This window comes from Pogona vitticeps, chromosome 1 (assembly GCF_051106095.1).
Source record: "Pogona vitticeps strain Pit_001003342236 chromosome 1, PviZW2.1, whole genome shotgun sequence".
Taxonomy (NCBI): domain Eukaryota; kingdom Metazoa; phylum Chordata; class Lepidosauria; order Squamata; family Agamidae; genus Pogona; species Pogona vitticeps.
This window is the reverse complement of record NC_135783.1, coordinates 283,550,262-283,577,099: the sequence shown is the minus strand read 5'-3', so window position 1 is coordinate 283,577,099 and position 26,838 is coordinate 283,550,262. Positions and strand designations below refer to the sequence as shown.

General features: G+C 39.8%; 1 protein-coding gene across 6 annotated transcripts in view; it reads left to right on the top strand.

The window, feature by feature from the left end:
• The first annotated feature begins 2,188 nt into the window (after nucleotides 1-2,188).
• The window catches only part of TRAF6 (TNF receptor associated factor 6), a 30,636-nt gene continuing 5,986 nt past the window's right edge, over nucleotides 2,189-26,838 (top strand). The window contains exons 1-7 of one of the 6 annotated variants that reach the window (XM_072985954.2): nucleotides 2,189-2,459; nucleotides 11,112-11,314; nucleotides 19,215-19,547; nucleotides 22,342-22,492; nucleotides 23,790-23,948; nucleotides 24,288-24,359; nucleotides 25,694-25,771. In XM_072985954.2, coding sequence (XP_072842055.2) covers nucleotides 19,243-19,547; nucleotides 22,342-22,492; nucleotides 23,790-23,948; nucleotides 24,288-24,359; nucleotides 25,694-25,771 — 765 coding nt within the window. In that variant the 5' untranslated portion in view covers nucleotides 2,189-2,459; nucleotides 11,112-11,314; nucleotides 19,215-19,242. Of the gene's footprint in view, nucleotides 2,460-4,886; nucleotides 5,115-5,143; nucleotides 11,315-14,690; nucleotides 14,814-17,760; nucleotides 17,783-19,214; nucleotides 19,548-22,341; nucleotides 22,493-23,789; nucleotides 23,949-24,287; nucleotides 24,360-25,693; nucleotides 25,772-26,838 lie in introns of those variants that run through there. The other 5 variants (XM_078383546.1, XM_020813840.3, XM_020813842.3 and 2 more) reach the window with 5 other exon arrangements.

The following is a 26,838-nucleotide window of genomic DNA, read 5'->3' as shown; positions in this document are numbered from 1 at the left end:
ATGTTGTTGTGTTGGTCATTAGTCTAACTTCATCTCGCTGTCTGAGGAAGTCACACAGCATCCTGAGAGACTCTTCCCATCCTGCTTATAACTTTTTTGAACTGTTACCGTCTGGCAGAAGATATAGAACAATTAAGACTCGGACCACACGTTTTCTAAATAGTTTTTATCCTAGAGCTATAATTGCAATTAATAATGAGCTTAAAGACCACCAGTAGTGAATAATTAGTTGGACTGTGTTACTTGGCCTGAGGTGTAGATGTTTGTATTTTTAGTGGGGGACTTCTAGTGGGTGGGGAGTGTTTGGGGAATGTTATGTGTGTGCATGTGTCTAGTCTCTGGGTGTCTGTGAATTTTGTTGTATGGTATACTGTGTATATACTTACAATGACAATAAATTATATTATATATTATATTATATTATATTATGACCAATCTTGGTTGTGGCAGCCCTAAATAGCAATCATACAGAGAACTCTGTTACCTGGAAGTGACTTAATAGGTTATGGATTGGAATTTGCAGAACCAAGGTGAACCTAAAAATATTGGGATTTTGCATCAACACAGCTCTTTGCCTGTGTGGAGAACGGGCAATTTCACACCTATATGAGTATACTCTATGCCCTTCAACATATAACTATGGAAGATTAGATGTTAACTGCTCCCGTAGGCAGTTCGTGTCGTTCTGCCAACTCCTGCAACGTCGCTGGAACCAGTTGTATTAGCTCGTGCCTTTCCATTGGACTATTCCAGTGACGTGGAGAGGGGGGATTTGCTGCTTGGGTTACAGTCTATCCTCCATATTATTCTACCCAGGCTTCGTGCTCTGGAGAGGACACTCCATACAGAGCATGTTACCATAGTATCTTGAGACTGAAGGATGCCTACACAACTGCTCCAAATGCTCTTGATGTTGCCTATTACTGTGCAAATATTACCAATACATTTTTAATTGTATTGTGGAGTTTGTGACATAAAAAGGCAGAAGCTCTAAATAATATAGGTTGCACCCAGATCAGTCTTCCAAATTCTTCTACCAAAACACTCCCTTCCTGCACTTCCTTTTTCATTTATTTTACCTTGATTTTTCAGGCTGTTACAACGTGCACTTTTCAGAGGGAGTATACAGCTTTGGGGTGTTCCTGGATCTGTCTCGGAGCATGAATGCCCAGGTTTGGGCTGTGTCCAGGAGCACCTTTGCAGAGTTAAAACCAGTGTGCCAGCTGTTGACACATGGCTCAGTTACATCCTGGCTGGATTACTGTTACATGCTGTACATGGGGCTGCCTTTGGGAATCGTTCAGAAACTCCAGCAGGTCCAAAATGCTACAGATTGTTAACCATTGCTGGTTACAGGGAACACGTAACTTCTCCATTACAGCAGTTCCACCAACTGCTGATCCATGTCCAGACACAATTCAAAGTGCTAGTTTTAACCTATAAAGCCCTAAATGGCCTGGGTCCAAGCTATCTAAAGACCATACAGTATCTCCCTTTATGAGGCTCAGCTATCGAAACACCATATCTCCCTTTGAGGCTAAGCTACTGAAAGACGGTATCTATGAGGCTATCTGGGTATGAAGATAATCAGGAGAGGCTTTATCTCAGTCCCACTACCTACACAAGTGCTTTTGGTGAGGATACAGAGGGCCTTCTCTGTTGCTGCTCCCAAACTCTGGAACTCCCTCCCACAGAGGCCAGGCTGGTGCCATCTTTGCTGTCCATCCATCTGATGGAGATCTTTCTCTTCAACGACTGGCTGACCAAAGGGATTTTTTTTTCATGGATCATTTAATTCTGTTTTACTTGTGTTTTTCATATTGCTCTTATTATGAATTCTAATATATCTTTTTTAGATATTGTACTCATGTATTATTTAGCTTTTAACTTCTTTAGCTTTTAACTTTTTTTCTTTCAATACTGTACGCTGCCTTTGGGAGAAAAGCTGTATTATAAATGTTTTAATTAATAAACAAGTAAACGATATAATTTTCGTTTCCCCGAATGCACCTGGAGCACTCTTGCTTTCTGTGATGTCTACGATCCCTTAGCATTGATTCAATTCAGGCCCATGGGGGGAGGCACGGGAACAAAAAGGCTCCGGAAGGCGAAGGAGCCCCATGCTGTCCCGCCACCGCTTCTCACGCAGAGTCCCCCCGGGAGGGCTCTCTGGGGGCGGCAGGGGCGCGCCGAAAAGGGGCCCGCTTCCCTCCGGTTTGGGAAGACCTGTTGCAGCCAGGGCGCTGTGACGCCGCTTCCCCTTTCCGACAAACGCTCTCTTTCTGAGGCGCTCGTCTCTCTCTTTTTCCTCCCCGGGCCGTGACGGAGGCGGAAACCTCGGGCCGTGTTAGGTTTCCTTCGCCGCCTCCCTTTTCCCGTCAGCAGCCTATCTTGTTCTCTGCTCAGTCTTCACAGGCAACAGACGAGCCTCCTCGGAGAGACGGCCGCGCTGGAGTGAGGTAAGCGGGCCGCCCTTCCTTTCGCTTCCGGAGGCGGAGGGGGCGCGCTAAATGGAGCTCGGCTTGTTTAGAGGTCGGGGTCCCCAGCCCGCGGCGGGAAGGGGCTCGGGGTGCTTCTTCAGAACATGGAGCCTCTGCGCCGGAGGCACCGCCAGGCTCGCTTCCTGCCCCCCCTTTTTTCCCCTCCTCGGTCGGCGACTAGGCCTCGGCGCTCGCCACACTCCGGTCCCCGTCGAGGTGGCCTGGGGGGGGCGGTTCGACGCCAGAGCCTTTATTTCAGGAGTGGGTCCACTCGGAGAGACGAGGCTTTGGGATAGGTGGTGGCCAGAGTAAATCTCTGGGGCCGCCTTCCTGCGCCTTTCTGTTAAGATCAGAGCAAGGAGGGTGGGGGTGTTCAAGGTAGAACTTAACGAAGTTGTTGTTTTTTATTTATTTATTTATTTATTTAGGACTACTGCTCCCACAGGTTCGTAGCCCGCCAAGAGGCTGAGACTCCCACATTAATGACAGTAGCACTGTTGTAGTACTGGTAGTAGTAGTGATGATATATTTTCAAAACTCAGAACGATTTTCACTCCTTGCTGGCTTTTGCATTGATTATCTGGGAAACTTTGTCTTGCCTGGTGCCCTCTCTCTGTTTCCTTACTCTCATTCTCTCTCTTTTTAAAAAAAAAAATCGTGGTGAGTTGAATTGTGGCTTGTGGGAAGAGAACCCTCTGCAATGAACACCTTCTGGGAGGCCGCTTCTTTCGGATGGGGTGGGAAATCCTGTCTGTCTACTTATCTGCGGATGCCTTTTATGGAACAAACCAGCTTTTGGGAAGTTAAGGTTCTCACACTTGAACTTTTGGTTTTCGAAGGAGCGGTGTTGACTTCTTGTTATGACAAATGGAAACAACGCGAAAGCAAAAATATATATTATTTTTTAATAAATAGAACAGGGAATTGGTTACTCCTCGTTGTTCTTTGGTCTCAGGATCACTGGCCCAGACTTGCTGTTAAGTTTCTTCTTTTTCCCATGGAGCCCATTTCCACTTTGTGTTTCTCAGGTTAATTGATTGGGATTGGAGGATGTTTGTTTGTTTCAACAAAACATAAAAAGGAGGTCCTGCCAGCCAAGGTATAGATAGCCTCGGTTTTAAGAGAGGCAAAAAGCTGTGTGCTTTTCTTCTGTTGTTTTCTCTCACTTTTAGCTCCCTTAATTTTTTTCTCTGTTAGTTTGAGACTAACAAAAAGTTTGTGTCTAAAAGTTTCTAAAAATGTTGTCATGGAGACCTAAAAGGAAATTTTCTTGCTGGTTGTGAAAGACCATAGTCCTAAATTTCAGAAGGTGAGGAAAAGAGGTTGGTTGTTACAAAGTAGTTCTGGAAAGTAGGCTCCTTTAATAAGACTTCATGTGCTGCTCGCTTAACTCCCAAAATGTCAAAAAAAAAGTTGTTCAGTTCCTTAGAGTTTCCTAATTTTTATGACTACTTCTGCTCCTTTTCATATGTTATGCTCCCCCTTTTTTCAGACCAGAGTGGAAACCCCTGCACTTTCCTTAATTTCCAAGTATTCTGTGTTTGAAAGTCCACTGCTTTAGTTATGTGTTCTTTGGGTGGATCTACATATACATTCCCCAAGATGTTGGTTTCACTATCTGTCAGATTACAGAAAAAGTGTTGACAAGCTGATTCAGATTCTATTTAATATGATGACCTGTTCAACTTACCTCTGTTTCTGTTAAGGGTTTGGTGACAACTAGACATGGGGGTATTCACAGGTGTACATAATGAGGGTACGGCCCCCTGGGGCCGGACTGTCCACTCACCATCTGCTGCCGCCGTGGGCTTTGCAATCCCTTCCTATTGCTCCTGAGTGCCCAGTCAGCCAGCCACTCTTCGACCTGGCAGAGAGGCTCGTCGTTCCACCTCCTGCCAGGAGTGGCTAATCGACCACAAGCTCCAGAGTGATAGGAAGGGAGCATGGAGACTGCAGCAGCAGCAGACGTTGAGTGGACAGTCCAGACCCAGAGGGGTGGAGTCTCGTTATCTCCACCTGTGAGGAGGTATTCGTATAAGAATACAAATACCCCCATCTCTAGTAACAACACTAAGTAAGATCACTTAGGTAAGACTTAGTAATTGACTCATTTTAAGATAATGCAATGTAAAAATATTTAAATCTTTGTAATTCTACATTGTCCAGTTTGTTATAAGTCACTAGTGAATTGTATTTTGTTTTTTGGCTAGCTATTAGTTTTTGCTGTTAAATGTGAAAGTGGGACTTAATGCCTTTACTAGAGGGTGAGTGGGACGTGGTGGTGCTGCGGGCTAAACCGCAGAAGCCTGTGCTGCAGGGTCAGAAGACCAGCAGTCGTAAGATTGAATCCACGCGACAGAGTGAGCGCCCATCGCTTGTCCCAGCTCCCGCCAACCTAGCTGTTTGAAAGCATGTAAGTGCAAGTAGATAAATAGGTACCACCTTGGTGGGAAGGTAACAGCGTTCTGTGTCTAAGTCGCACTGGCCACGTGACCACGGAAGATTGTCTTCGGACAAAACGCTGGGTCTGTGTCTTGGAAACGGGGATGAGCACCGCCCCCTAGAGTCGAACACGACTGGACAAAAATTGTCAAGGGGAACCTTTACCTGTACAGGGTAAAAAGGGTAATATAGGTACGTTTATTATGCTACTATTTATTTATTTATTTATTTATTTATTTATTTATTTATTTATTTATTTATTTATTTTTCACTGTTTATCCTGCCCATCTAGATTCAATTAATATACTCTGGGCAGCTTACAAATACAATGTAAAACAAACAATATCAAACAGCATGGAAAAGTCCAAGATGATAAGACATAGGGAATTAAGAAATGGAAGGGGGGGAGGCTTGCCTGCTTGTTCTTAAAAACTACTATGTTATTTAAAGTAACTAGCAGTTGTTAGAATGGCTCACAAAGGTTAATTTAAAATTCAATAAAAATAACGAAAGTACAGAATAGTGAGAAAGCGCAGTTGCAGAAAGTAGAAACAGTTTAAGCACTGTTTATTTCAACATTGCAAGGAATTATGTTGGCGAAATCTGGTAGCTCATCCACAAAGATATGGAGGCAGTGACAGATTTTACTTTCTTGGGCTCCATGATCACTGCAGATGGAGACAGCAGCCCCGAAATTAAAAGACGCCTGCTTCTTGGGACGCAAGCAATGACAAACCTTGACAGCATCTTAAAAAGCGGAGACATCACCTTGCCAACAAAAGTCCGAATAGTCAAAGCTATGGTTTTTCCTGTAGTGTTATATGGAAGTGAGAGCTGGACCATAAAGAAAGCTGACCGCCGAAGAATTGATGCCTTTGAATTGTGGTGCTGGAGGAGACTCTTGAGAGTTCCCTGGACTGCAAAGAGAACAAACCTATCAATTCCAAAGGAAATCAACCCCGAGTGCTCATTGGAAGGACAGATCCTGAAGCTGAGGCTCCAGTACTTTGGCCATTTCATGAGAAGAGAAAACTCCTTGGAAAAGACTTTGATGTTGGGAAAGTGTGAAGGCAAGAGGAGAAGAGGGGACGACCGAGGATGAGATGGTTGGACAGTGTCATCGAAGCAACCAACATGAATTTGACACAACTCCGGGAGGCGGTGGAGGATAGGAGGGCCTGGCGTGCTCTGGTCCATGGGGTCATGAAGAGTCGGACACGACTAAACGACTGAACAAACAAACAATCCACAAATTGCTTTATGAAGTAGTGCTGTTAAAATTCATCCCAAACAAGAGCCTTAATAGTATATCTCTAGATACTTGAACAAGAATATTTATTTACACAGATGTGACACAGCCATAAAGAACACCTGTTCATGCCATTGCTGTTTAAATTTAATGCACTGTGATCATAGTCAAGATGCTCCGTCTATCTGAAAGCTTATATTAACTGAGCATGAAGAAGGTCTTTTTGGCTTTTGTCCTTAAACAATAATAACGAACACCTTGGTTTCTTTCTAGAATACAACTGAAAGTCATTGTACTCATCATGTGTTTTGTGTTCTGGAAACTGACCCCATGCAGATAGGGAATACCCTAGCATTAGCAAAAGCTGTAGTTTATGTAGTTCAAGGATATCATCTTACGATAATTTTAGTTGTTTTAAGGCTCAGAATATAAATGGTGATAATCCTTGGACAAGTATAATAGGTTACAGTGTTGACTGAAATAATGTAGGTAGTCAGTGGGAGTCTGCAAGGAATACAGTTCTACTTTAAGAATGTTGTATCTTTAGCTGCTGGTTATAGTGATTCCAAATCACTGATCACTTTAATCAAAGCAAAAACAGTGTGCTGTTTATATACCACCTCATAGTGTTTAAAGCACTCTTGGGGCAGCTTACAAGTTAATTATGCAAGTTATTCATTGCCTCCCAGCGAGCTGGGTACTCATTTTACCAACCTCCGAAGGACTGAAGACTGAATCATCCTTGAGCCGGCTACATAGGATTGAACCCTGGGTTGTGAGCACAGTTTTGGCTGCAATACAGCAGTTTAACCACTGTGTCACGAGGCTGTTGCCCAAAGAAGAGTAGGGCTCTTATCAAAGCCCTACTTACTCTTCTGTGCTCATTCCTGGAGAGGTCTCATTTGGCCACAATGATATATGCCTTAGCTACATTCTGGCTGAATTCCTATAATGTGCTCTGTGTGGGTCTGCCAGTTGGGAAATGTTTGGAAACTTCTGTGGGTCCAGAACACTGCAGCCAGACTATTAGCTGGGGGTGGTTACAAGTCACATGACCTCCACTGCCTGCCACACACAATTTAAAGTGTTGGTTTTAACCTATAAAATCCTAAAAGGTTTTGGTCTAAGTTATCTCAAAGACCGTGTTTCTCTTTATGGTCCCACCCAGGTGTTAAGATCATCTGGGGAAGCCTTTCTCTTAGTCCCACCATCTTTACAGGTACTTTTGGTGAGAACACAAGGCCTTCTCCGTCACTACATTCAAGACTGTGGAACTCCCTCTCACAGGAGCTGCAAGCAGACAAAGACCTTTCTCTTCAGATAGACTTTTCCTTAGTGATTGTGTGGAGGAGATTTTTAAATTGAGTGTCGTGCCTTGTTACATTGAAGCTATTTTTGGAATTGGTTTTGTTTACCATCTTTTGGTAACTGTTTACTTTTTTGTTAACCCTGGTATTTGTTTGATTTTTTTCTCTTTTTCCTTTGTCGGAACAAGAAAATACACCCGAATGCTGCAAATAACTAGCTGTTCACTATATTCAAGTTAGGAAACTATAGTTATATAGCCAAAATATAAAATCACAAGGTCTTCCAAATCCTGGATTGTTTGGAAGTCATTGATTATACTTTTCAGTTAATACATAATGGGCAAAGTTCTGTTGACATAGCTATGTTGGCATAAACTGGATCCAGGCAGTGGAAATAATCAATTTAAATGATGTGAAAGTTTCCTATCCTTCTCTTTCAGGTTCCAAGGCTCCCTAGGGCTCCCTTTTGCCTTGGGGAAGCGGGGAGTCTTTAGGAGTAAAAAAAAAGTGCCTCCAGATTGTCACTGGTGGTGCTGATGCCTCCAGCAGCAATTTTTAACTATTAAAGGCTCCCCCCTCCACCGATCCTGAATCCCCCAAAGGCTTCCCTGACATTGGAACCTGAAAGATGGGATAGGGAACTTTCAGTTCATCTAAATTAATTATTTCTGGTGCCCAGATCTGATTTCTGCCAGTTTTACTATGCCAACAGAGTTTTTCCCATTAGATGTATATAATGGGCTGATTTTAGCTTCCTGGCTTCTTTTATATTAAGGGAAGAACAAATGGGCAGCAAAGAGTCTGCACAGTACATGAATTCATTGAATTCATGCTCGTGCATAAGTCCTAATTAGGTATTCCAGAGTCTTTTCACTTAGCTCCAAAAGAGAAAATTTGGATTTTATAAGTTCATGTAGCAAACTGTCTCCTCTTTGGACTGCCCTTTGTGTGGAGACAACAGCAAGCATGGAGCAGAGCGAAGACTACCCCTGCTAAATGAGTATAACATAGGTGACAATGAGTGTGGCTGGAAAAGTGTGTCATATTTTTGCTTCCTTTTATTCCATTTGGCCTCCCTGCCTCCAGTTTTTTTTCCAAAAAATATGATAAAGGAAATTATTTCTTTAATATTGGCTTGCATTTGTATTTGAATATTAAAATAAAAATGAACTATTTGATATTCCATAATCACAGAAACACCTTAAAGTTAGTTGATATAAGACCTGCATTCCTAAAGCTTAGTATGTTCCCTTCTATATTTGAGACTGAAGTTGATCCCAAATTTCCAGTGTTTCTTAAACAAAGATGGGAATTTTCTCAATTAGTGATAGATACAAGCAGAAACTGAATCTTTCCCAAGTGACTTTTCTGTACAGTGTATAGAGAGAACCTTATGACACAGTAGTTATACACTGAGGATAGTTTTACATATTGTGGCAAAAGGTGATTTATCAATGTTTCCAACATTTCAGAGTTAAAATGTAAAATCATGCATGTCTTGGTATGGCTGTGTGAGGAGCTTGATAACGCAGTAGCACTGTCACTGGTCAAAGCTGTGGTCAACACAGTCTAAACTTAAAATTATTCAAGTAGTTAAATGGGAACGTAAAATATAGAAGGGACAGAAAAGAGAGAAGAATATGAAATATATAAAAACGCAAAGCAAAGTGTGCTGCTTATATACTACCTTATAGCACTTAAAAGCACTCTCTGGATGATTTAGTTTATTTAATTGTGCACTGTACCCCTCTGCAAACCAGGTACCCTATTTAATGACATCAGAAGCATGGAAGGCTGAATCAATCTTGAGCAGGCTATGAGCTTGTCAGGATCAGACTCAGGTCATGAGCAGTCTTGACTGCATTATTGCAGTGGCATGGCAGCTCATATACTGTACTAAATTGTATTTATTTAAAGACCACTGATCCCATTTTACATTGGCAGAACGCTAAAGCACAACAGTATCTGACTAACCCCAGATCAGTTGTTGAAATACTGCACAAGAAATAACAGGTACTTTGAGTGTATGCAGAACAACTTTTCTTGACCCCCGCATAATGGTAACATTCCATGGCAGTGCACATGCTTATAGCTAAAAAACTCAAAGGTAACAGAAAAGGCACATCTTCCACAGAGATGAAAGTCTCAGATTTTCTCTCTTTAGTAATTAAGCACTGATCTAATCAGCATTGCCAGCAAAAGAATTTATAGGTCTGTCCTTTCCATAAAGGTGTCTTTGTTCCTCTGCTCAGTGTCTGGTAGCCCCTCCTCATTACCTTTTTTCAAAGGCAGCCCTTTGAGAATCCAGTGTAACTAAAGAAAACAGTTCTCATTTTCTGAAGTTTCCTAATATTTTGTTGATACATTAGAGGAAGAATTCTAAGCCAGAAGCATATTTACTGACCAAAGTCTCCCTGACCTTTCTCCTCATTCCCTTCATACGCCTTTGGGGGAACCAGAAAGGGCTCAGTAAATTAAGGAAAGCATTTAATTTGTTTTTAATATTGAAATTTTAAAGAGGTGAGCTTTGGATGGAATCTCATTGTTATCCCTAACCAGAACAGACCTGTTGAATCAGTGAGATTTGCATAAATCTTGATTTACCAGTGACCTGTTGATTTAATGGGTTTGTTCTAATTAGGACTGACAGTTGGATTTAGTTCTCAATGTAGGTTTTGGGGAACCAGTAAATGGGCTTAAAAATGAAACACACCTGTTCTGATTTTGAAGAACATCAACCAGCAGATCCAGTTTTTGTTTGCCCTTGAAGTTCTTTCCTGTGCCCCATGAGTTACATTGAAGAGGTTTGGGGATATTTAGAGCAGATCTATTCTAAGACTGCTACAGATAGAAAACAGGAAGGGGAAATATTTTTGTGTAATTGAGAGTTATACATAGATTTGGATTTATCATTCCATACCTGTTCCTTTGCTTGCTTCCCATCACATAATATAGTGCTCAACAGATTCATTTTGATATTTCATAAACTTCAGGTTATCCAAAATACAGTGTTGTAGATAAAATCTTTTGGGAGTCTGATCACGTGATTCTTGTCGTGACTTATTTTTTATCAGAATGCATAGTACAAAACAACACAAATGTCTCAACAAAAAAGAAAAACTGGGGGTGGGGGGAAGAGAGATGAGCATCTGAAATAGTGAGGGGAGAAAAGGAGCAGAAATCCCACAAGATGGGGACCCTGAGGCCTTGGATGTTGATGAAATACTATAACTGCCATCTCTCACAGTGATGTAAGTTGGCAGAAAGCGGTTTGAATTGGTGTCCAACAATTAAACTGCTATAGGTTCCCTATTCCTTGGTTAAAGGGTAAGAAACACAATACTTGGAAATTCCTTCTTTTGACTGACAGGAAAGAACAGCATCAGGAATGTGGAAGGAAGTTCCTTGCCCTAGTAAGTGAAAAACATCGTCAGGTCTGAATCCAGGTATTAGCCCCATGTAGAACAAACTCACAGCCTCAACAAGCACTTAGTCAAATCTTATGTAAGTATCACCAATAAGTATCTTATGAAAGTACCACCAATGCTGAAGAGGCTGAAATTGATCAATTCTATGAAGACTTACAACACATTCTAGAACTGACACCAAAGAAAGATGTTCTTCTCGTTATAGGGGATTGCAGTGTTAAAGTAGGGAGTCAAGAGATAAAAGGAACACTGGACATTGTCTGCGAAGCAATCAACATGAAACTGACACAACTACGGGAGGCAGTGGAAGATAGGAGGACCTGGCGTGCTCTGGTCCATGGGGTCACGAAGAGTCGGACACGACTAAACGAATGAACGAGCCCAGTGGTTTTTCCTACTCTCTTTAGTGTAAGCTTGAATTTTACTTTCAAAATCTCAAGCTTGCAAATTATCTTGCTGCTGAATTTTGATGCTTATGTTCAAAAATGACAGTATTGTGTCAATGTGTATTGGAAATAATGTGTATTAATAAGAGGGAGTTGTAGAAGAAATATTGATGATTGTAGCCTGTAGCCACAAAATTCTTAATATTTTGCTATTGTTACTTTCGGTCCAAACTTCATGAGATATCACAAGTATAGCACCAAACAATTTTTGCATGATAAAAAAAGGAGAGGGAACAGGAATGCTGTGAGCAAAATTCTTAACACCAATTCTCTAATCCCTGCATCATGAAAAATGGTAACATTCATGTGTGCTTCACATACAGGTAGGAGAATTATTGAAAACTGGTGCTGCTACAAAAAGCCAGCTAATTCCGAGGCAAACCGCAGGAGCATGTGACATTATCAGAAGTGAGCAAGAAGAGATAAAGGGGGCAAAACAGACTCTTATTAAATTTGCCTGGGGTTCTTCACCAAGGATAAGAGCTTAGTGGGATCCAGCAGCAAATAGGAAGCCTGTACAAATCTGTCCCCCTTCACGGATTGCTGCCTTGTCATGGCAAAGGGGCTTGAGTAATTCCGAGAAGCTATGGGCTATGCCATGCAGGGACACCCAAGACAGGCAGATTATGGTGGAGAGTTCTGACTAAACGCGATCCACCTGGAGCAGGAACTGGCAAGCCACTCCAGTATCTTTGCCAAGAAAACTCCATGAATATATATCATGGGGTCACGAAGAGTCAGACATGACTTAACGACTAAACAACAACAAACAACAACGAATCTGTCATAAATTGGCTGAATCTTGCACTAGTCATTAGTTCAGCTACTAAATTATGCGCCAGTTGCAGTTTATGAATCTACCCTAAGGGTAACTCAGATAATCAAGATTGTTCTTTCAGTAAGATGTTTTTTCAGTGGCATGCAGGCCTGCCTGGAATGTCCAATTGACCTGGACCTGAGAACCACTGTCTTGCCATGATTAGGTCTTAGTTATTCTGCTTTATCCAGTTGGTAATCCTGAAGCTGTATGGACTCACTAGAGTCACAAGTCAAAGAGAAATGAAGTTGGGTATTGTTAGTGTATTACTGGTGCCTTATTTCAGATCTACCATGACTGTACGTATCTAGTGATGCAGAGATTAATGATATATCCAGTAGCATTGTTGAGGAACAAGATACTTTATAGCACCCTGCAGCACAGCAGTTTTCTCTGAGTCAAACCTTTCAAGTAGGAGCAGAATCACTGAAGCACAAAAGAGTCCCAGGGTGAACGGTACCTAAAACTGCTGAGAAACCAAGCAGAAGTAATAGGTTTACATTTCTCCTCTGACAAAATGGCATTCCTCCTCACCCTGCCTTATATGTATTAAGGCAGCCAAGGTTTATTTAGGCCGAAAATGAGATCTGAACCTAGAATAAAGTAGGGCTAAATCATTTGTGTATTTTGTCTGATACCTCCATGTAAATAAGTTACCATGAGTTGAGTACTTCACCCCAGAAGTCATTATTGTAGTTTCCTGAACACACTATACAGAAACAAATTTGTTACTGTTTCAAATCAAATTTTTTTGTTAAAGTGTTTTTAATCTCAAACAGGAAAACAGCGAGGTTGACAACAGCAACAGTTCCCTAGCAGTATCAGAAATGTTATATGGCAGCTATAATAAAAGAGCTGTGAAATCAACTAGCTCTCACAAAAAATCTGATTGCAAAGTTTTGCATTGCCTGAAATATCTAGATACTTTGCAGTGATAGTCTAAATTAGCATTTCACAACAGAAATCTGATTTGGCAATAAGTACAGTGGACTCTCAACTTACGGAATTAATCCGTATTGGAACGGTGGCTGCAGGTCGAAAAGTCTGTAGGTCGAGGCTCCATTGACCTACAATGCATTGAAAACTGATTAATCCGTAACCGTCCGTTTTTGTTCCATTTTGGGGTTTTTTTCCTGTTCTGTAGGTCGATTCTCCGGCTGCAAGTCAAACCTAAATTTTGTGGCCAGAGAAGTCTGTAACTCAAAAAGTCTGTAAGTGGAGCTATCTGTAAATCGAGGGTCCACTGTACAGTGTGCCTCGTTAGACAGTTAACTTGCAAAATGGTTTATTCGCAAGACGATGGGTTTTTGCGATTGCTATAGTGCTTTGCAAAACAGTTTTCCCTATGGGCGATTTTCGCTAGAGGATGTTTTGGTCCGGGACTGTTTTTTGCAAGACCACGATTTTGACAGTTGAGTCTGCACTTCGCAAAATGGTTTTTTTAGGGACTTTTTTTTCACAAGACAATGATTTTGACAGCTTCGCAAAACGGTTTTTCTATGGGCGATTTTTGCAAGACTACGATTTTTTCCCCATTGGAACGCATTAAATGGATTTCAATGCATTCCAATGGAGAACCACATTTCACAAGACAATGTTTTCACAAGGCAGCGATTTTCACGGAACGGATTAACATCGTCTTGTGAGGCCACTATAGTTCAAAAGCATGCAAATGCAAGTAGATAAATAGGTACCACCTTGGTGGGAAGGTAAAATGATGTTCCCTAGTCACTCTGGCCACATGACAATGGAAACTTCTTCAGACAAGCGCTGGCTCCACAGCTTGAAAAACGGCATGAGCACCGCCCCCTAGAGTCGGACACAACTGGATGAAGAATGTTAAGGGGAACCTTTACCATTACCTTAGAACGTAAATAAAGGAAACCTATTTGGAAATTTTAAAGTAATCAAGTTGGTTGAAAGTATACAAGACTAATGCTCTATAGACTGAGAAGTGTTATTAAATTTTGTTATGTTTAAAGTCAATTCTCTGTGTTTTAGCCATCTGAAATTTGGCCAGAACGACATAGTGGTTGCTATAAGGTGTCTAATTTAAAGAGAGTGCCTTTGAATAACTGATACAGTATTTTTAAACATTTTCTCTTGTAGTTTGTACCATATGCTTCAGTTTTTACTTCAGTAAATTTACATTTACTCATCAATTTAAGGCAATTGTTCTTCTTGGTTTAACCCCACTCTGTTGTATTCACATAAAATATGGGCTTTTAAGTGAGAAATCAGTCACTCAAACTAGAGAAGATTGCATTTCAGTACATGCTTGATGCCGTGTTGACACTTCGCAGGTATAAGGTAAAGGTTCCCCTTGACAATTTTTGTCCAGTCGTGTTCGACTCTAGGGGGCAGTGCTCATGCCTGTTTCCAAGCCATAGAGCCAGCGTTTAGTCCGAAGACGATCTTCCGTGGTCACATGGCCAGTGCGACTAGACACGGAACGCTGTTACCTTCCCACCCAGGTGGTCCCTATTGATCTACTCACATTTGCATGCTTTCGAACCGCTAGGTTGGCAGGAGCTGGGACAAGCGACGGGCGCTCACTGCGTCATGTGGATTCGATCTTACAGCTGAAAATCTACAGACCTTACAGAGGCTTCTGTGGTTTAACCCGCAGCACCACCACGTCCAGGTATAAGCTTTTCCCAGAATAAACATTTCCAGTGCTGAATTGAAGATCCTTGAAGTTGCTTAATTCATTAAGTTATAGAAAGGAAGGGTGCTCCATCTATGTATATATGTGTGACAGTTTGCTGGTTTTTGTTCCATTTATGATGAAATACAAATGCAAAAACATTCCTACAGCCATATCCAAAGTATAACAAACAAGAGGGTATTTTCAACTCATTCCCAGCACTCAAGTGTTCTTCCTCCATACAAATATGTAGATCATCCTGCTGTTAAATGCTTATGGGATTCTGCCTTATTGCATAAGATATATTATGCAACAGACTGATTGTCTTCATTAAGATTTTATAAGCACTGGCCAAACTGTTCTCTCAATAGGCAGAGAAAGATACATATAATATTGAAAAAACAAGAGGTACTTTGGGAGCATGGAAGCAAAATACTAGCAAAATCGCTAGTATTAGTCTTTCAGTTAGGGAAAAACCAAGTAATCCCGTTTGTGATTTTCGTAACTAATAAGTAGCAGAGAGGAAGGACGTTTATCTTAAATGTCCTATCCTTTCACAGTAGATGAAATCCCCAGATGCTAGTAGTTTTAATCTTATTGTTGAGTCTGAGAACACAACTTCTAATGTATGCTGGTCGCTGTTTATATCTTTGACTTCGATTTTTTTTATTTTTAAAGGGTGTGAATAAAAAGGAAAATGGACTGCCTTGTGCAAAGTGTTCTCTTTTTATGCAGAGTCTCCACATTGTGACCTTTCAGTATGCATATAGTGAGGTCAGAGATTTATAACTCAGTGGTCCATGTTTCTGTAAGATTTATATGGTGATGTGGTATGCTTAGTTACACTGTATCCTATATTCTTTTGTGGCTGCAGCAGATCGGATAGTTGTCAATATGGGGTAAATTACTTAATTTTGTTTTCTCATCTGGGAAGAAATAGGTTCGTTCACTCCAAGATCCTTCTCAATTGCTGTATCACTGAGCCAAGTCCCCTTCTCGGTCATCTTATAACTGTGCCTTTAGGGTTTTTTTCTCCAGGTGTTGAACTTTGCTCTTATCCCTATTTATTTATTGTTTGTTTGTTTGTTTTATATGCTGCATTTCTCCCAAGAAGGGACCCAGAGCGTCTCACAACATTAAAATTCACACAATTAAAAAACATAAGTTAAATATTAAAAGATAAATTAAACATATGCTATAAAATTAAATTAAAAGATGAAAACATTAAAATATGGAAAGATTTAAATTATTTGCTGGAATGGGGTTCCAGGATTCAGTTGTAATTGTTAAAAGCCTGCCTGAAGAGATGAATCTTTAGCTTTTTTCGGAAGGATAATGATCTCCCAAGGGAGAGTGTTCCATAGCCTAGAAGCTACTAGAGAGAAGGCCCTCTCCCATGTCCACATCAGCTGTGCTTGTACTGGCAGTGGGACCCAGAGGAGGGTCTCCTCTGCTGATCTCAATCGCTGAGAAGGCACATATAGGGAGATATAGTCCTTCAGGTAGCCTGGACCCAAACTGTATAAGGCTTTATAGGTAAAATTTCATTCTATCATTTTCAGCCCAGTACTCAACCCTATCAAGATCTTCTTGAATTTTGTTTCAGTCTTCCAGGGTATTAGCTATTCCACCCAAATTTATGTCATTTACAAATATTTTCTGAGTATCCTCATCCAAGTCATTAATAAAAAATGTTGAAGATGACTAGGCCCAGAACTGAGCCTAGTTGGGTCCCCACTGAGTATGAGAAGGAGCCATTAATAAGCACTCTCTGAGTATGATTTTTAACCAACTGTGTATTCACATGACAGTTGTTCTATCCAACCCACACCTAGTTAAATTGCTGATCAAGATATCGTGGGCACTTCGTCAAAAGCTTTGCTGAAGTTAACATGTGTTACATCTACAGCATTCCCACTGTAGACCATGAAAATTACGTGATGAAAAAATGAGAGAAGATTAGTGTGGCAGGATTTGTTCTTGACAAATCCATGTTGGCTTTTAGTTACTACTTCATTGTTTTCAAGGTACTTACAGAATGACTGCTTTATAATCTGCTCCAGAATTTTCCCTGGAATTGATATCAGAATGACTGGTATTTAGTTTGCAGGTTCCTCCTTTTTGTTCCTTTTTGAAGATAGGGACAATGTTAACCCTCCTCCAGTCACTCTGCACTTCACCCATCCATGATTTCAAAACAAAACAAACAAAAATGGATAGTGGTTCTGACATCTCTTCAGCCAGTTCCTTCAATATCCTTGGATACAGTTCATCCAGCCCTTGGGATTTGAACTCTCTCAAAGTAATAAATTGACTATTTGTTTATCAATCTCAAACTGCAATCCTATCTCCTCCCTTTGTACTTCACATTTGCCTAGAGGGTCATAGATTGTCTTTTGAGAAAAGACAAAGCAAAAATAGGAATTGAGCACCTCTGCCTTCTCTTTGTCATCTTTTATCATTTCCTCATCGTCATTGAGTAGCTAAGCCACTGTTTCTTTTCTGTCTTTTGCTATGCATGTACCTGAACAATACTTTTTTGTTCCTTTTAGCATCTCTTGCTATCCTCAGCTCATTCTCAGATTTTGCTTTCCTAATGTCATCCCCGCAATTCTTTGCTACTTGTCTGTCCTCTTCTTTTGTGGTGTGCTCTTCTTTCCAACACATATATCATATTAGAGATGGTCATGAATCAGAAAAATGGTGATTTATTTTGATTTGTGATTCATCAAAGTTGATGAATCACAAAGTTGATGAATCACAAATTATGAATTTATGATTTTTTTCTAGTTAAAACCCTATAAAATGCCCCCTCAGTGCCTAGAGAGCAAGGAGCCTAGAGCGCCACGAAGAGCCTCGTGGCGCAGTGGTTAAACTGCTGTACTGCAGCCAAAACTGTGCTCATGACCTGGGGTTTAATCCCAGGTAGCCAGCTCAAGGTTGACTCAGCCTTCCATCCTTCTGAGGTCAGTAAAACGAGTACCCAGCTCGGGGGGGGGGCAATGTGTAGCCTGCACAATTAACTTGTAAATCATCCAGAGAGCGCTTGAAGCATTATGGGGTGGTATATAAGCAGCATGCTTTGCTTTATTTTGCTTTGCTTTGCTAGAGACACCAATTTCACAAAGAAGCTTCCCCTTACTCTTCTCTATAAGCCCTCCATGTTTGTTAAAGTTTGGGTTTCTGATTTCCAAATTATACACCCGCAAGGGCTTCCCTAGGAAAGTGACCTTTAGCAGTTTGCTTAGGGAAACCCAGTCTTCACCAGACTTGGAGGGGTTGTAGAGGAAAGTCAGTGGAAGCTTTTCTGTGGTTTTGGTGTCTCCAATTGCCTGGGGAGAGATTTCTTGTGGAGCCCTCCTTGTGAGACATCTGAAACTCAAACTTGGAGGGATTGTAGAAGAGAGTCAGGGGAAGCTTCCCTGCAATGCTGAGGTCTCAACGTGCTGGGGGTGGGACATTTTATAGCCAAAAGAATAATTGAATCAAAAATCTTTAAAAATTCATTGATTTGCATTCATCAAGGGCATTGATCCATATGAATATGAATTGACAAATTAGTCATTTTTTAACAAATTTGGTGATTTGTTTTTTTAATTCATGCCCATCTCTAGCCTATATATGTACTATAATGATGGCGCCACATATTTAATGCTGTTTGTGTTACCATTTCAAAACAATGTTTTTTACAAGTCTACAAAAAGTGAAATAACATTACTTCTTATCTGTAAATAATCCCAAACATCAAATGCTACAGCAATTGCTAAATCTTGTCCCCATTTTTTACACGTATTTAACTGTTTCTTCCTCCTAATGAAAACCATAAGAAATAAATAACATTATATTTTCAGTCTATTTGAATGTCCAGAACTGATAATCATTTCCCCCTATCAGCTCGTGGAGCTGGCAAAAAAAAGTTGTGGAAGGTTTATCATCCCTCAGGTTCACCCTTTGGAATGAATAGGGATTGCAGTGGATAATAGATATTGATGAGCTAGCTGAATTCAGCATTGAATCTTCTCCTAAATATTTGTCCTTACTAGATTTTCTACATTTCAAAGTCCCAGAAACTGGCATTACTATTAACATTTAAATCTTATATTACTGTTGCTAGGCAAGTTTTACAAGGTCTAAGTTTCTACAGTATTAGCAACTGGAAGTAAGGTACAATTTAGCACTTAAAATTGGAAACTGAAACAGAATGCAGTACTTGAATGTAGATTTCTTGAGTCATGTGTTAAATGAGATAACTCTACTCTTTGCACCTGTGAGGAAAATCTTGAGGTTTTAAATAAGAAGCAAACTTCACATTCCCAGAAAATGGTCACAATATAGTGAAGAAATATGACGCTGACAATGTCGGATTTGGAGCTGTTTCATTCTCTTTCTTGCCTACAGGTTACCCTCTGGCACGCTATAAATTACTATGAGTCTGCTACATAGTAACACCAGCTTTGGAACCAGCGATCAAGAGAGTGACTGCTGTGCAGCCATGGCAAGCGCTTGCAGTGCTGTGACCAAAGAAGAGAGTCTTCAGGCCAGTGTCAGCAATGGCACAAGTGGAACACTTTCAAACTCTTTCATGGAGGAGATACAGGGCTACGATGTAGAGTTTGACCCACCATTGGAAAGTAAATATGAATGTCCCATCTGTTTAATGGCTCTGAGAGAAGCAGTACAAACACAATGCGGACACCGTTTCTGCAAAGCTTGCATTGTAAAATCCATAAGGTAACTAGAGGGGTTCTGGGGAATGTTATTAAGGGTGGTACAGTTCTGGTAGTAACAATGACAGTGAAATGAAACTGAGGATGAATTATAGTTCTGAGCTGTTGCAATGGTAGAAGAGTAAGCCAGTAAGTTCATTATTATATGTGCTTGCTGTTACTGAACAAAGTTTGTAAGCCATATTGAGTGGTTGTTCATAATATATATTAGACATTGCAACAAATAATAATTCAAAGTGTTTGTTTTCACATATAAAGCCCTAAACGGCTTGGGCCCTGGATACTTGAAGGACCGCCTCCTTTCATATGAGCCTACCTGGCAGTTAAGATCTAGCCAGGGGGCCCTTTTGAAAGAGCCATCCCTCAAGGAGGTAAGAGGAATGGCTTGTAGACAAAGGGCCTTCTTAGCAGCTGCCCCCAGACTATGGAATGCCCTCCCGAATGAAATTCGTCTGGCGCCGGCGTTGATGACATTTCGGCGCCAGGTCAAAACCTTCCTGTTCCAGAAGGCTTTTAATTGAAATAACATCAAATGTGGGTCCTGATGATGGCAATTTTAATTGTATTTTAATTGTATTTTAATTGTTTTATCTTTTATTGTATTGAACTTTAATTGTTGTGAGCCACCCAGAGACCTCTTGGTAGATTGGGCGGCATAGAAATTAAATAAATAAATAAATAAATAAATTTAAATTTTAAAGGAGAGAAAAATTGCAAAGCACTTAGGATTCCAGGGGAATTTTTTTCTGGTAGCACAAAGTCTGTAGATTGACTCGGAAAAGTTGCACAGTTAAGGGTAGAAAATGTATTTGCTATAGATGCTACGACTATAAATTTTCCTTGTAAACTTCTCATATGCAAAGCTAAAATATCTGGCTATGATTCAGAACTATGCTGATTCTATGCTAATATGTGAATACTAGACAGATCAGCTTAACTTTTTATTTTCTTTTGTGTTCTCTTAAGTGCTTCAGCTTTTGTCTCAAATTGTCTTTGCACCAAGTTCTTTTTGAAACTTTTATGGAACTTTTGTCTTTTTGCCTTTTCACTATCTTTAATAATATATATTATTAAATTATCTGATATTTTTTGTCTGTGTTGTGGCAGTTCTACTTTACAAGGTGGTCATAGTAATTCTAACTGCATAGCTTTGTGGATCTTTGAACTCCCTGAAAGCTGTGCTGAGTCAGGGTAGATCAGAGTGTGGCAAAGCACAGTCATCACCACATTTGGCATTCCTGGACTCACCCACGCCAGGATAAATATGATAGCATGCCTGAGTTGCTAATATAGAACTCCTTGAGCCTGGTAAACATCTCAACTTAACTTTTTCTCCCTATCTTGAAATCCTTTACAGTACAGTATTATGTGCTAGTGATTTGATCATTCTTGTCTCAGCATTAGAGGCCATTCATCCCAAAAGAGTAGTTTTATTAGTTTTTCAATAAAAATTTTTAAATCCTCTCAGGAATCTTGCCTGTAGGCAACAGAACAACACACTGGCTGCAAGTGCTGCTTCTCCCAGAATAATAGTGATGTTATAATGAAGCAGAAGTAGAACGGAATAGACCTCTCCAGAGTAAAAGGGAGCCTTAGGGAGCCATGGAACTTAAAGGGGCAAGGGGAGGAAGCTTTCCATTAGAAAAGCATAGGAAGCAGCACCAGATGATGTCATCCATCATGTGTAAACTTGCGCAAGAGGATTTTGCCCATAGTGTTCAGTAAATAAAATATTTTCAAGATTCTTTCATAGGTTAGTCTATAAGGGCGCAAGCAACTCTCGAGTAGACGTAGCCACCCCGAGTAGACGTTGTCTAGGGGGGCGGGGTAAAAATTGAATAAATAAATAAATAAAATAAACTCCCATTAACTTGTGTGTGCTTCACTCACACTCACTTGGCTTCAGCTTTTAACTTGCATATGAAAAAGGTAGACCCTGCCTCTGAACTAAATTGTATACTGTTGTACTTCAAGTTTAGACTTGATCTGACTTCATTTGGTCCCAGATCCAAAATGAAATTCAGAAGTTTTAATCTTCATATCTCCCATTGACTTTCACTGGGAAACTAAACAGCCATAACATATTTTTGGTTTTAAACACAAGCACGTAAAATTTGGAGACCTCTTAGCCCCCTTAGTGCAGTCACATTTCTTACAGACAAGTAGATGAGCGGCGGGGGGGGGGGGGGTGCCAGCCACATTTAACTTTCAGTTTAGTATATGTAAAGTTTGTGACACTTGGAAGCATGTGGTGGCTCTTAGTCCCACACTAGTGTCTGTGATGTGTGTGTGCTGCTTATGCTCTAAAGCTTGGTACAGACAGGCCCAAGTAGATTGAAACAGAAATGAAGTCTAACCCAAAGCAAAAGGGAAAAATGAAACTGGTATGGGAGAGATTAGCAAAGAATGATTGAAAATTGGATAGTATTAGAGTGAAGCAAGGGGTACCCTGTACAAATAAAAATGCTTTTCTAATCACACAGGAGAGAGTCAGTGTAGCAAAGGAAACTGAGACTGAGAAGGCCGAGGTTCAAGTTCCTGCTCAACCATGGAAACTCACTGGAGAGCAGCAATAGTAAACTTCCCTGAAGTATCTGATATCCTTTGGAGAACCTACTAGAGTCACCATCAATCAGAATTGACTTGATGGCACATAACAATGTCAGTGGTCATGCAAGACAATTGTGGATTTAAGTTAGTATGTCTGCCTAGTGATAAAAAAAGCTTGTAATGATTTAAGAGTATGATAAATGCAGATGTGTAATTAGCTAAAATATGCTTTTCCCCCTTTTGAACAGAGATGCTGGTCATAAATGTCCAATAGACAATGAAATTTTACTAGAAAATCAACTTTTTCCTGACAACTTTGCAAAACGGGAGATCCTCTCATTGACAGTGAAATGTCCTAATAAAGGCTGTAATCAGAAGATGGAACTAAGGCATTTGGAGGTAGTCACTTAAAGGAATGAAAATATTTTGTGATTTCTGTCCAGTTCTTTGCTATTCTGAGCTGCATTACCAAAGTATAGGAGGCATTTCTGGGAGCCCTTTCCATCTGACATAAAGATACTGTATGTCTTACATCCACTGTTTGCTTTTGAGACCGTGTTTACAGTCAGTGCTTGAGGAAGCCCTCCAAGATACTTTAGGAAGGAATGGATTCTGTGAGGGGATGGTGTTCATGGCCGTTTATCAGGCACTGTGGACCACTGGATGAAATTACATTGGATGAAATTACATCAGAAGATATTCTCAAATAGAATATGAGACACTTCTAAAGACTTCTCTTTCATATTGCATATGGCATAGTTTAGGAACTCTATACAATCCTTTGTTTCTTTTGAAGCAGCTAAGCCTGTTTGCTGCATATTATTTTTATTGATGATTTTGTAAAGTTTGTTAAAATGAAACCAATGGATTAGTGGTACACTCCAAATATGACAGTATTCCTAAACCACTGGGAAAAAAGAGTGTGAAATGTACACATTGGCCATCTGTTGTATATGCTAAGAAATTGTGGTTTCCTGCTATCTGTATTGAAGTGCTTTCCAGAGGAAGAAATCAATGACATTTGAGGTGGCCCTTGATTTATAAGACAGTAATGGCTAAATCCTGAACACATGACGTTCAAAATAATACCTTCCTGTACACATGTTTTCCCCCCATAATATCCTAAAAAGACAGTTTGTTGCATATAGCAAAGCAGCAAATCGTATACCCAGATTCTAAGATATGGTGCATCGCAAAAAATACCCTCTCTGTAGATAGAAAACACAGTAATTATTTTTAAAAAACAATTAACAACTTGATATCCTTTCATGACACTCCAGATCCACTGCCTGAGGAGTGCTCTGCCTTGTGATAGACCTGAATCTGCAAAATTCCATGAATGGTGCTTTAGAGTCTAGTGCAACAAGTCAACTTCTTTATGATGTATAAAGGGAAGGTGGAGAGGACTGCTTTCTCCTTGTTAAAGCTTCCAGATCCATTCACTGTAAAGTGATTGTTATCCTCAGAGGTGACTAACCCAGGGATTGTTAATGAGTCCACAGAGTAAATTATTGGGTTAACCCCATCGCTAGATTTCTAAGACGGAAGAAACACTACATGTTAGCAAAGCAATCAAGATGCTTATATCAGATTGGCTACTCTTGACTTCATTGTGTACTTTAGGCTTATGTGTGGAAGGGCTAATCAAGACTTTGCCTTATTTTTGTGTTTTATGCTAATTTCTATTCTTGTCTAGGATCATCAGTCACACTGTGGTTTTGCTTCTGAAAAGTGTCCCCAGTGCCAAGGCACTTTCCCAAAAAATCAGCTGCAAGAACACATGAAACTAGAATGCTCACGGCGTAGGATTGCCTGTCCAAATTGTGCATTGTCTATGCCTTATGAAGAAAAAAAGGTATGTTTATAACATACAACTCTGTTTCATAAACTGTCAAGTAAATTGTATTTATATTGCTAGTGAAGCACTGATAATTTTTAACAATTTAATAAAATTTGCTTTCTGTATTGTCCAGTAAGATGTAGTTGTATTGTTCACAGGGAATCTTGCAAGTCCCAGACTGCAATGGGACACTTTTCTTCCCAAGAGAAGTGGCAGATACCTGCTGCTCACTGGTTATTTGTGTTTTCTATGGTGGAAAAAGAGACTGGGGGAGGGGTCACATTCTAGTTGTCAGCACAAATAACAATCTGTCAAATGAATTCTAATGTATTTTGCACTTTTGCTGTAATGTAGATTCATGATGAGATGTGCCTTTTGGCAACTGTCTCCTGCGAATACTGTAATACAATGCTAATCAGAGAACAGGTAAAATTATCTTTCCTTTTTTTACTTGCCTTTTTCCAGAGCCCTAGTCTGTTATCAGTGTGCATTTGGTCATTCCTGTATGTGTTGTTTTCGAAAGTGCCATCAGAAAACGGGGGTAGATAGGATGTTTTCATAGTTCTAGTAATGGAAGCTTCCCTTATGTAGGAGGTTGGTCAAACCTATCAGCATTCTAATATGATTAGTATGAGTTTGTGTGTGTGTATGCATGTGTACGTGCTGTAGTACATAACTTGGGAGCTGGGTATTTGAAGGACTGCCTTTTCCTGCATAAACCTACTTAGGCATTGAAATTCGTCAAGGAATACTACTATAGGATGATCAAGGCAGAATGTCCCCACCATCTGAGCTGGTAATCACAGAAAGGGCTTTTTAAAATTGTTATGTCTACCCTGGAATAACATCTGCAGGTAGCGTCATCTGATGTAGTGATATGAAATGTTTTTTGCAAAATTACTTGACCTGTCAACACACCATATTGGTGAAAATTGAGCCTGAGTGATGACTCACCTTACGTAGGGTAGCATTAAAAAGGTCTAGTTAAATCATTCAGGTAATAAATCCTACCTTTATATATCGCTACAGTAAGATAGTGCCTTAAAAAGGTTGCTTAACCTGTTATCCCAACTAATGTTAACTGCCATAGTGGTTTTTACTGCTTTTCCCTGTATTTGTTGTGTTTACCTTGTACTGATATATTAGGCTTTCTTTATGTTGTATCATAGCTGATTTAGGAGTATAAACATTTCTAATTTTATGTACTGTTTGAACAATTAAATAAAAGAGAACACTGTGCAAGAATGAAAATATTAAGAAAGTTTGCCCTATGGAAAAGACTGCTATACATTTACAAAACAAATAATCTGATTTTATAATGAGACTGCTATGCTTAGTATATTGTTATTTTTAATTAATTCATTTTGCTAATGGTGGGATTTTTACAGCATGCTGTAGTCTGTTCTGCTGAGAAATAAGTCCTTGGTGAGTGTTAGTCTCAAGAAAGTGAATGGCAGCTTTAAAGACCTTTTGATTTGGTTTGTTTAATTGCCTTAGAAACTTCAAGTGAAAGGCAGTATCAAAATCTGAAAGACAGTTAAAAAATAAGTAAAAGATCATACAGAATGTCTGATAAATTAGCAATGGCTTTCTCAAAATAGTTATACTGCAAAATAATATTGTTAATTTATAATTAGATAATATGTGTGGTACAAGTGGTGAAAAGTATGAGCTACTGATGATTAATTTTTAATGTGTTACTATCTGCACTTGAATCTGGAAATAGCAATGTGTAAGCTGCCAATTCTTATTTTCTCTAGCTACCTAATCACTATGATAATGACTGCCCAACTGCTCCTGTGCCGTGCACATACAGTACCTTTGGATGCCCAGAGAAAGTAAGTTACAGCAACTTTGTATACTTGCCTAATGAGAAGTTCACCCCATTGATTTCAGTAGTTAATGGATATAGGATTGCACCCTTAAAGTTTTTACCTGCAAAACATTTTTAGTTGGTTAAAACCAGTGCCCTTTTTATTACCAATGTGATCACACCAGACCTATCTTGTTCAGCATTCTCTTCCTAGAAAAGACTTAAGTTCGAGATAGGACATCCTGCCTGCTCCAGTCCCTGTACGTACTGCAGCCATATCCTCTAGTTTTAAAAAATGTCCTCTAACAAACTCGGTAACAGCTTCCTAAGAGTATAATGGACTCATTTAGATGAAGGGGATAAGTGAAAATCAGATTGTGCAAATGGATTTCCATTAAGGCAAAGCTGTCATTGAATGCAAGCCTCTCTTTCCCATTTTGGAAGATATGATGAAAATTAATGAGGGATTTTCGTGGTTTGTTCACCAGTGTGCAAGAGGTACACACCTGCTTGTATCAAAAGAAGAGCAGCCCACTTATTTCAGCTATTTATGGTCATCTAATCAATCCTTTATTATGTTTGTTTGCTTGTTTGTTTTAACTGAAAATAAAGATGAGTTGGTTTGAGAAATCTATTTTAATTCTTGTTTTTGCTAGTGAATAAATATTGGTTAGGTCACTGGCTTTTATTTACTGCTATTTTTTATTCCTAGCAATTAGAGCTAGCTTTTCACGTGAATTCCCTGTAGGCCAATATGGTTGTTTTTCACCTATTTCTGTTAAAATAATTGATTAGAGATAAAATTAAACTGTGCTGTTCTAGAGAGCTTCCAGTTTTGGCCTCAGCTTTTCATTTAGATCAGACTGCCTTTTCATGTTGACATAGTTCTACAGAAAAGATTTAAAATAACATTGTAAGGGCATATTGAACCTGTGGTATCTTTGACAAGATTCTAGTTGCTAATGAACAGAACACAATCTTCTGTTTAGGTATAATTATTTTTATCATTATCATGAGAAGAATACATCTCTTTTGACAAACATGTGGGGTCACATTCAAATACCTGAGGCTGGTTCACCAGTACTCATAGCT